This window comes from Charadrius vociferus, unplaced genomic scaffold (assembly GCF_000708025.1).
Source record: "Charadrius vociferus isolate BGI_N301 unplaced genomic scaffold, ASM70802v2 scaffold858, whole genome shotgun sequence".
NCBI lineage: Eukaryota > Metazoa > Chordata > Aves > Charadriiformes > Charadriidae > Charadrius > Charadrius vociferus.
The window spans coordinates 4,007,295-4,017,792 of record NW_009649724.1 but is presented as its reverse complement, the minus strand read 5'-3'; the positions used below and the strand labels follow the sequence as shown (position 1 = coordinate 4,017,792).

At 58.2% G+C, this 10,498-nt stretch overlaps 1 protein-coding gene across 2 annotated transcripts in view; it reads left to right on the top strand.

Annotated features, from left to right (window-relative positions):
* Positions 1-10,497, top strand: part of ST3GAL4 (ST3 beta-galactoside alpha-2,3-sialyltransferase 4) — an 11,312-nt gene extending 815 nt beyond the window's left edge. The window contains exons 1-11 of one of the 2 annotated variants that reach the window (XM_009890813.1): positions 6,096-6,128; positions 6,664-6,742; positions 7,289-7,370; positions 7,876-7,956; positions 8,257-8,354; positions 8,743-8,803; positions 9,048-9,143; positions 9,239-9,428; positions 9,556-9,699; positions 9,829-9,972; positions 10,379-10,465. In XM_009890813.1, the coding sequence (XP_009889115.1) occupies positions 6,096-6,128; positions 6,664-6,742; positions 7,289-7,370; positions 7,876-7,956; positions 8,257-8,354; positions 8,743-8,803; positions 9,048-9,143; positions 9,239-9,428; positions 9,556-9,699; positions 9,829-9,972; positions 10,379-10,465 (1,095 nt within the window). Of the gene's footprint in view, positions 1-6,095; positions 6,129-6,663; positions 6,743-7,288; positions 7,371-7,875; positions 7,957-8,256; positions 8,355-8,742; positions 8,804-9,047; positions 9,144-9,238; positions 9,429-9,555; positions 9,700-9,828; positions 9,973-10,378 lie in introns of those variants that run through there. The other variant, XM_009890814.1, reaches the window with a different exon arrangement.
* Position 10,498: the final 1 nt, after the last annotated feature.

Here is a 10,498-nt window from a genome sequence, read left to right as displayed (position 1 = left end):
GTTTTTGGTGTTGTTTGGGGGGGGGGGGGGGAGTTAGGGCGAAGGGTGGGAGCAAAGCCGCAATGCCAAAGCCGCTCTCGCCGTTGCCGTCCGCATCCCTGGGTGGTCCCCTGAGGATGGAGGTGACGGTGGCAGCAAATGGGGACCGGCAGAGGCAGGTAGGAGGAGGGGGCGGCCGGATGGATGCTGGGGGCTCGGTGATGAAATCCCATCAGATATAAACCGGTCACCGGTGGGTGCCCACCTGTGTCTCGTTAGCGTGGGGATGTCCCTCCACGGGTGGCACAGCTCTCCGGCAGCTCGGCTGTCACCTCTGGGTTGCAGTGAGCCACATCTGGCAGGAAAGGGTCTTTAATTTGTGGGTTTTTTAAAATCGGAAAAGAGCGATTAAACCTGTATAATGTAAATAATAATATATAACCTGTAATAATGTCACCTGACACACCAAGGAGGAGCCCTGTAGCTCCTTCGATGGCATGGGATTACCCTGGAGGTGTGGGATACTCCACGCGACCGGTGTTTTGGGGCCATAGGAAGGGATTTAGGTCCAATCCCTGTGTTTTCCCTGCTACAAGGTTTAGAAAAAAAATGGTGGGAGAGGAGAAGGATGGTGGCAGCGCTGGCCCGAGTTGGGTTTCAGCTCCCGAGCGCGTTAAAACCAACAGCGCTGTGGAAAGGTGGAGCAGCCGGCATTTGTTCTGGGGATGTGCCGCTGTGGCAATACTTGTCCTACCTGAGTTTATTTGCTGTTGCCACCTCTAAAATTGCACCCTCGTCACGGGTAAATGTTTTGTTAAGGCTTACATGCCAACGAGGGGTTCTTTTTTCCCCCCTATCATAAATCTTTGGCTGGGTTATTGTATGCCGAGGATACCACGGGCTAAGGAAATAGTGGTACCTCTCCTATTAACAGGCAATTAAAATTCCTTTGAAGTGACTCGCAGGGCTCTTAAAATAGGATAAGTATGGGTCTGGGAGGCACGGGCTGGCGCTCTGTGCCCTCGGTGGGGTGATGTCCGGTCTTGAACGGGATTGATATTTGTAGTGCCGCGTCCTAATGACCTCCTGCATCCCCCGGCCCGCTGCGCTTGCGCCTCGTGCTCTTGCAATTGCTCTGCCCTGCCGTTTTCTGGCAGCATCCCCGGTCCCCTCCACAGCATCCCTGGTCCCCTGAAGCATCCCTGGTCCCCTGCAGCGTCCCCATCTCGGCGCAGCATCCCCGGTCCCCACCGCAGCATCCCCATCCCACCGCAGCATCCCTTGGGGGAGGATCAGATCCAGACCCTGCTGCCTTTTGGGCTTGCGACGATGGTTGTTTGCAATCCCACGAGGTTTTTCTCCCCGCCGTGAGTCTCCTTTTCCTTCCCAGCTTGGGGGGAAAAAAAAAATAAAAAAATCCCAGAGCACCTGGAGCTCACAGCAGCCAGGGCGAGGAAGCTTTGGGATGCCAGGCTGAGGGGTTTGGGTACCTTTGATGCTCTGCCAAGCCCAGGCAGCTCCTCGAGTTGGCCGGATCCTTTCCCCGGAGGATCACCCCCGGCTGCCTCCCACGTTGCGTTCAGGCTCCGGCAGGCGATGAAAAAAAAAATAAAAAAATCCCAGAGCACCTGGAGCTCACAGCAGCCAGGGCGAGGAAGCTTTGGGATGCCAGGCTGAGGGGTTTGGGTACCTTTGATGCTCTGCCAAGCCCAGGCAGCTCCTCGAGTTGGCCGGATCCTTTCCCCGGAGGATCACCCCCGGCTGCCTCCCACGTTGCGTTCAGGCTCCGGCAGGCGATGGTTTTGCCGAGGCAGGCTGTGGCTGAGCCGGTGCGGGGGGTAAGCCGGCATCTGCCAGGCTCCTCCGGCGATCCCAGCCCTACCGCGTGGAGAAAACCTGTGGGATGGGGGCTTGGAAGATCCCGGGGCTGTAAACTGCTTCCTTGTGGGGGGTCGATCCTGGTTCTTGTCCTCAAACTGGAGCGCAGGACCCATCCTGCTGGTCCCCACAAGGCCTTGAAGGCTTGGGAGAGTCTGGCTGGTGAAGGGGTCTGTGCTGTCCTGTCCGTCTCCCTTCAGTTCCCACTGATGGAGTGAATCCCTAGGGATTGCCGGTGCATCCCTTCCTCGGGCAGCATCCCTTCAAATCCAGTTAAAAATAAATGCATTTTTTTGGGGGGGTGAACCACCAGAGATGCTCATTCTCCGACGACCATCCTTCTTGCCCAGGGGAGCTGGATCAGGCAGCGGATGGCTTCGTGCCCTGTGGATGTGCGGGATGGGATGGTGGGAGCACGGGAGAGGTGTCCTCGCCTCCTGTCACGCTTCGTTTTCCCAATCCGTGGGTTACCATGGAAACGTAAAAGTACCAAGAGCTTTTGCTGTGTGCTCTGCTGGTCCATGGATGCTTTGCCGGGTGGCTGGAATCACCGTCCGCCCATGCCGGGATGGGGTGGGGGGATTTATCGTCACCCCCCACCTTTGCATTTGCTCCACAGCTTTAAATGCTAATTTTTATTTTTTATTTTTATTTATTTTTTTTTTTTTTTACCCGAGTGTGGGATGGGAGCAGCTTGGCCGGTGTCCGCTGCCGCTTTGTGGATTAACATGATTTAAATCTAGAGATGCCGGAGCCGTCGAGGCCACGGGGGGAGATCCCGGTGGGTGAAGATAATAGGGACAAACTCCTGCGAGGTCACCCGTTGCAGCAGGAGGGTCATTTTTGGCATCTCCCAGGGGTTTTCCCAGGATGTGGTGAAACTGGGAGGCAGAAACCCTGCTCCGGATCTGAGGGAGATGGGGGGGAAACTTGGCGAGGAGCTTCACAGCATCCCGGGGATGGGGCTTTCCCGTGATGCCAGGCTGGGGAAGGGGAGACCTGGCTGTGAAGATGAGGCGGCGGTGGGGCTTTTAAGGAGTTTATGCAGCGATAATATTCAGCCCGGGGGTGCTTTGGAGGTGCGTTGCTCAGACATCAAAGAGAGGGGCTTTTTCGGGTGCTGCTTCAAAACGTGGGGAGCCGAATCCACCCGGGACTTTCCCCCCAGCTCCAGGGCTTGGTGGGGGAGGTGATGCCCCGGACTGAACCCACGGGGAGGGGTGGTCGAGGAGCACCTGCATCCCTTCCGTGCAAGGGGTGAGCGCCGAATCTCGCCTTGCTGGATGCAGGGGGGGGGAGACGACTGAGGGGTTGCTGCGGAGAGGGATGTTGTGATTGGGGGACCGGGGAGGATGCTGTGATGAGGGATGCTGCACTGGAGGACCTGGAGGGATTCTGGAGTGGTGGATGCTGTGGGAGGACCAGGAATGCTGTGGGGGGACCGGGGATGCTGTGAGGTCTGAGGATGCTGCAGGGAGTCAGGGATATTGTGGGGTCTGAGTTTTCGGGGGGACCAGGGATGCTGCGGGGTTTGAGGATGCGGCGGGGGGACCAGGGATGCTGCGGGGTTTGAGGATGCTGCGGGGATGCTGCGGGGTTTGAGGATGCCGTGGGGGGACCAGGGATGCTGCGGGGTTTTATGAGGGTGCGGGGGGACCGGGGATGCTGCGGGGTCTGAGGATGCTGTGGAGGGACCAGGGATACTGCGGGGCATGAGGATGCTGCAGGGAGTCAGGGATGTTGCAGGGACTGAGTTTTCTGGGGGACCAAGGATGCTGTGGGGTCTGAGGATGCTGAGGCGGGACCAGGGATGCTGCGGGGTTTGAGGATGCTGGGGGGGGGGTGAGGAGGGCAGGGGCTTCGGAGGTGAGGATGCTGGAGGGAGTCAGGGGTGTTGCAGGGACTAGGTTTTCTGGGGGACCAGGGATGCTGTGGGGTCTGAGGATGCTGTGGGGGGACCAGGGATGCTGAGGGATCTGCAGATGCTGTGAGGCACCAGGGGTGCTGCGGGGTCTGAGTTTTCTGGGGGACCAGGAATGCTGTGGGGTCCGAGTTTTTGGGTGGACCAGGGATGCTGCGGGATCCGAGGATGCTGTGGGGGACCAGAGATGCTGCGACGTCTGAGTTTTCTGGGGGATCAGGGATGCTGCGGGGTCTGAAGATGCTGAGGCGGGACCAGGGATGCTGAGGGATCTGCGGATGCTGTGAGGCACCAGGGGAGCTGCGGGGGCTGAGTTTTCTGGGGGATCAGGGATGCTGCGGGGTCTGAAGATGCTGAGGCGGGACCAGGGATGCTGAGGGATCTGCGGATGCTGTGAGGCACCAGGGGAGCTGCGGGGGCTGAGTTTTCTGGGGGATCAGGGATGCTGCGGGATCCGAGGATGCTGTGGGGGACCAGAGATGCTGCGACGTCTGAGTTTTCTGGGGGATCAGGGATGCTGCGGGGGGACCAGCAGCACCCTTTAGCATCGCTCCCTCCGCCAGCTCTACGAGGAGGGAGCTGGCTCGGGGTGTTCAGACCTTCCAGCTTTAAGGAGCCGCTGTGGTTTGGGCTGCGGATCTGGTAGCACAAGGCTGGGGGGAGCTTGAATTCGTTCCAAAAGCAGCTCCGCTTCGGCCTGGGCGCGGGGGCAGCCTGGGTGTGCTCTGTTTTACTCCGCATTCCCTGAACGCTTCACTAAACAGCGTTCATTCTCCTCCGGGATTATTAACCGTGTTTGTCTTAGATAAGTTTTGCATCGGGCCCAGCTTGTGCGTACAAGCCTGGGAAAAGATCATAAAGCCTTCAAAAAAAAAATATTTAAAACAAAAAGCCGGTATGTAAAAGCAAACACGGGGGGTGAGAGGGGATTTTCCCAGTGTCCTAAGCCAGCGGCAGGGGTGAAGCGCACTCGGTGGGAAGCCCAGCTGGGTGATTTGGCACCGAAGGAGAGAGCCGGGGGGGGGGCGAATTTGGTGCTAAATTCGGATCCCGACGCCCGCCAGCACCCCAGCCCTGGGCGAATGGGGGGCTCTCAGGCCCCCAAGGAGCATTGTGAGGATTTCCCCTCGGGGACTTTTGTGGCCGGTTTTGCTAGGAAAAAAATTCCCCGAGAAAACTCAAGCTGCTTTCTGCTTTCCCATAATTTTATTTTTTTTTTTTCAAGTAAATGTAACGTATAAAGCGGTGAGGACCCCCCCCAGCTCCTCATCCCGGCTCGTTCCCACCCGTGCGATCGTGGGTTTAATCTTCTCTTTCCTTCCCGAGCCAGGAGGGACTCGTAGAGCCAGAAATACCGATGCGGAATGAGAGCCAGGGTGTAAATAGGGGACGGGGGGAGCTTTTGCTTCCCCTTCCTGGGATCCCCAGGCGATGGCGGGGCTGTGCCCGGGCACGACTCGCTGGGAAGGGGGTTGAGATCTTTGTTTTACGGAGGTGAAGTGGTTTGGGGGGAGACGGGCGCTTTCCCAGGGTACCACCTCGCCTGTCCCCGTCCCTCTGCTTTGCCGTCAAACGGACAGAGATTATTTTCGCTTCGTATCCCGTCCCGTTGCTTGTAGCGCGGATTAATTGTCCTTAATTCCCTTTTAATTGCCCTTCCTGCCCTTTTTAATTTATTGCCCTTCCTGCCCTTATAATTTCAGGAACCGGTGATGAGGAAGGGAAGAACCTGGCTCTTGTGGGACCCTCTTTGGTCCTGTTTCTCCTCTGTCTTGATATATTTTGCCCCAAAAGCTGCTAGTTGGGACTTGCTCTTGACTGGGTGAGGACGTGGCCGCGGCAGGTGCTGGGTTCATTAACGGTGCTTCGTTAGGCAGGGTGGGGTGCGGCGATGGGTGACATCTCCCCCCTCCAACAAGGTGACTAATCCCTCAAGACCAGAATTTCCATCGCCCAGCCCAGGCGTGTACCTTTCCTCTTGGCTGGGCATTTAACACCTCCTCGCCCTCTCCTCCTCCGAGACGGAGCAGCTCCGTCGTGGGGTGGCAAAGCCAAACCCAACTCCGAGCCGGGCTTAGGGTAGGATTCATCCTTGGGGAGCCAAATCTCCCCCGTACCCCAAAGCTTTTCCCACCCGGTAAGTTAATTTTCCGTTTCGGCCGTGTCGCGACGGGACCGGGGGTGGCTCCCACCACGGCTCTTTGCTGCCTTATTCCAGGAGCGAGAGGTTTCGGAGGAAGAAAAAAGTCGCCCCGCTTCCCCGGCCGGCGTTCGCTCATGCATTAAGCTTGCGGCATCCCCCTTCCCCGGGGCCGGGATGGTTGAATCGAAGGCGTTGGAGGTTCCCCAAGTACGTCATGTTCTTTGCTTTGATCCCGCTGGGCTGCTCCGGTCCTTTCTGCCTGGCTCTGTGGTGGTGGTGGCACGTCTGGCTTCATACCTGCGGTGGCTGGTGCCAGGTGGATGCTTGAGCAAGGGCTGGGCTTAAAATCTCCCCCCACGTCGTTGCCACGGGCATCAATTTGGGCGCTTTGGGGTTTTGCAGTTGAAAACCCACCGGGGGGGGGCTCATTTTTCCTCTTTCATTTATTATTATTATTTTTTTTTTTCCTTTGGAATTTTGGTGTTGAAGCTGTACGGCCGAGGCTCCTTGGGAACCGCGGCCGCTTGCCTGGCTTTTATAAACTCTGTGTACATCAAACCTTTGGCGACTGCGGGGCAGAGAAATGTGAATTTAAATGGAAAGAAATCCCTCGGGGAGCCCTCGCTTGTCCGCAGGCGCGGATGGGGCAAGTGGGCGGTGATGCCTTTTGGATGGGGTTTTTGGGGATGGCTCCCGTGGGTTTTAACCTAATTGAATGCTTTTCCCTCTTTTCCCACTCCAGGTGACCGGCGGCAGCCGCGATGAGAGCTCCGGCCCTCGCCTGATGCCTCTCCTGCTGATAAAAATGATCAACAAGTCTCGTGAGTCTCCCGGGGCTGGGGAGGTGGGGGGGGTGGTGTCCCGTCTCCCTTTTTCCAAGCTGTCCCGAGGGATTTTGCGTTTGGAAATTTGGCTTTGGGGGCTAGGATGCCGCTCTGCTGCAGCTCCAGCCAGGTGGCAGCATCACGGGCGAAATCACGGTGGGGAAGGTGATTTTTGGGGTCCTCGATCCCCTGGGCTCGGGCACCCGGTAGCTCCTGAGGCTCTGCGGTAGAAAAACGAGCTGGAGGCACCCGGAAAGAGGGAATGTGTTTGTGCAGCAAGGTGGGCAGGAGGAAACGGCACGGCTGCTTTTGGAGCTGGGACAAAACCAACCCCGCTCCATCTCGGAGCGCACCGTGCCATCCAGACCCCCGCTGCTCCCTGGGGAGAAGGCTTTGCCGGGGACGGCTCCGCAATCCTGGATTTACCAGGGTATCCCCAGGAGGCTGCAGGTCCCCAATATCTGATTATCCAAACATCGGGTACCGCCTTGACGGTGTTTTTCTTCCCCCCCCCCTCTCCCCCTCTGCTCTCTGGGCGCGCAGGAGGGAAGATACTCGGGGTGCTGGCGCTGTTTCTGGTGATGGTTTGGTACTCGATCTACCGGGAAGACAGGTACACACAGCTGTGAGTGGCTTTTATTAAAGTTTAAAGGACCTCCTGCCCTTTCCTTCGCTCTCGGGAGGCGATATCCTCCCACTCGTCCCACACAGGGATGCCGGAGCATCGTCTCGCTGGATCCTGGGGGACCGGGAAGGTGGCAGCATCCTCGGCTCCTGGCGGTCGGGCTCTGCGGGGTTTGGGGCAAATGTCGGTGTTTTTCTGAGCGCGGGAGAAAGGGAAAACCTCGCGCTCTTCCCAGTCCCGGTGATGCTGATGGAGACGGGGAAAGCAGAGAGCGTGAGGTCTATGAGCAGGGCAAGAGAGACCTCTTCTGATGCAAGGCTGCAAGCCCAGCAAATAAATACCCAAAGCAGAGCTGGCCTTAAATCTGGCTCGCGATATTCCCCGGCGCTGCTGGCATGGCTTGAATCCCGCCGTGGCGGTGCCGGAGCCCCCTTCGCTGGGAGGGGAAGCAGAGAAGCAGGCATATTATTTTCTTTTCTTTTATTTTTAACCTTTTCCCTCACAGCTTTTATTTCCCCGTGCAAGAAAACAAGACGATGTGTCCCCTCGGGGAGGTGGAAAAGAAAGCGGCGCAGCTCATCGGGAAGTGAGTATCGGGGTTGGGAGCCAGCCGTGGCGGTGCCGGAGCCCCCTTCGCTGGGAGGGGAAGCAGAGAAGCAGGCATATTATTTTCTTTTCTTTTATTTTTAACCTTTTCCCTCACAGCTTTTATTTCCCCGTGCAAGAAAACAAGACGATGTGTCCCCTCGGGGAGGTGGAAAAGAAAGCGGCGCAGCTCATCGGGAAGTGAGTATCGGGGTTGGGAGCGGGGACGGGGGGGACGCGGAGCCGGGATCCCCCCCGCCCCGTGCCATCCCGGTCTCACCGGCCCTTTGCTCCTCGGCAGCTACACGAGGGACCACCCGCTCTTCTTGCAGCTGAAGGACTATTTTTGGGTGAAGACGCCGTCGCTCTACGAGCTGCCCTATGGCACGAAAGGAAGCGGTAAGCCTCGGCAGCGCTCGCCGTGGGTTTCCATCCATCTGTCCGTCCTGCTGCCCCTCCCTGGGGGGGGTTCAGTTTCCCTTTTAGTAAAACATCTGCAGGTTGATTATTTTTTTTTTTTTGGGAGGGGGACACGACGACTATTTTCTTTTTTCTTCCCCCCTAACAAGTTGTTGGAATGATTTTCAGACTTTGCGCCACGTATCTGCTTGCCCTGGGTGCGCGTGGTCCCTACAAAAGGGTTTAGGGTGGGTTCCAGCCGAGGATTATCTGCCCGGAGCTGGGATTAACGGTGGGAGGAGATCTGGCAGGGATGGGGCAGGACCCCAGGGGCGTTGTAGCAGGCAGGAGCTGCCTTCCTCACCTCCTCCTCGCCCTTGCTTTGCAGAAGACGTCCTCCTGCGCTTGCTGTCCATCACTCACTACTCCCTGCCCGAGAGCATCCAGAGGTAACGCCGGGGTGGGTTTTGGGGCTTTTCTCTTCCTCTTCATCGTTGCTCCTTTGGGGAGGGGGTGGAAATCTGCGTGTTGTGCGCCCAGGATTTGGCGGAATGAACCTCTGCAATCCAGGGGTGGTGGACGGAGCACGGGAAGCTTTGTAAAGTGGCCAACGCGGGGTTAAAAACCCTCTTGGGGGTTAAACCCACCTTGGTTTAGAGCAGGTCTGGTTGAGACGCGGCTTTTCTCTCGCAGCTTGAAGTGCCGGAGGTGTGCGGTGGTGGGCAACGGCCACCGGCTCCGCAACAGCTCCATGGGGGAGACCATCAACACGTACGACGTTGTGATCAGGTACGGCCCTGGGACCGTCCCACTTATCCCTCCCCGGTGCCACCTGCAGGTGGGGTTCACACCGCTGATGTCCCCATGTCCCTCCCCTTGCCAAGGTTGAACAACGCCCCGGTCCACGGTTACGAGCAGGACGTGGGCTCCAAGACCACCATGCGCCTCTTCTACCCGGAGTCGGCCCACTTCAACCCCAAGACGGAGAACAACCCCGACACGTTGCTGGTGCTGGTGCCCTTCAAGCCCATGGACTTCCAGTGGATGGAGGCCATCCTCAACGACAAGAAGAGGGTAAGCGTGGTGGGGAACCGGGTCCCACCCCTCCCGGACTGCTGCGGGGTCCCACCCTCGTCCCACCCCACCCTGGTGCCCCACCTTTCTTATCGGGACACCACTGGACATCTCCATCCTCTTGTAGGTTAGGAAAGGGTTTTGGAAACAGCCCCCGTTGATCTGGGACGCCAACCCCGAGCAAGTGCGCATCCTCAACCCTTATTACATGGAAGTAACTGCTGCTAAACTGCTCAACCTCCCCATGAAGCAACCGCGGAAGGTCAAGCAGGTAAGGGGTGGGGATGGTTGGCACCACGCTCCCACCAAGGGGTGACGTCCTCCCCCCTGGCCTTCCCCGTGCAGGTCGTTGAAGGCCCACGGCTCTCCGCAAATCTTCTTCTCCCCCCTCTCCCTCCAGAAGCCCACCACGGGGTTGTTGGCCATCACTTTGGCGCTGCACTTCTGCGACCTGGTGCACATCGCGGGCTTCGGCTACCCCGATTCGTCCAACAAGAAGCAGACCATTCACTACTACGAGCAGATCACGCTCAAGTCCATGGCGGTAAGTATCTACCCCCACTTTTTGTCCATGTTACCCCCAATTTTTCCCCTGGGATGGGGGACCACAGCGCTCTGGTGATGCTGGGCAGTGTGGGAGGTTGTCCCCACGGTCACGCCTCTCTCCCCTTCCACAATGGGTGGTGAAGTCCACCTTTGGATGGTCATCATCCACCTCCTCCATGTAGCCCAACATCTTTGTAGTCACGGTGGAGAGTTGGGACGTGGGTTATGTGTGAGAAGAAGGGCCCAGAGCGCTTGGGCAGGGTCATCTCCCTCCTCTTGAGGGGCTCCTCCCTTCAGGTGAAGGTTTAGGGCCAACTCCACGCTGGTGGGGTGGACGAGGTGGAGGGCTGGGAGGGGGCAGAAGGAGAACGCTCCAGTGTCACCCCCTGTTCCCCGTCCCGCAGGCGTCGGAGCACAACGTCTCGCACGAGGCGGTGGCCATCAAGCGGATGCTGGATCTGGGTCTCATCAAGAACCTCACCTACTTCTGAGGCCACCGGGGCTGCGCAGGGACAACGTCCCCC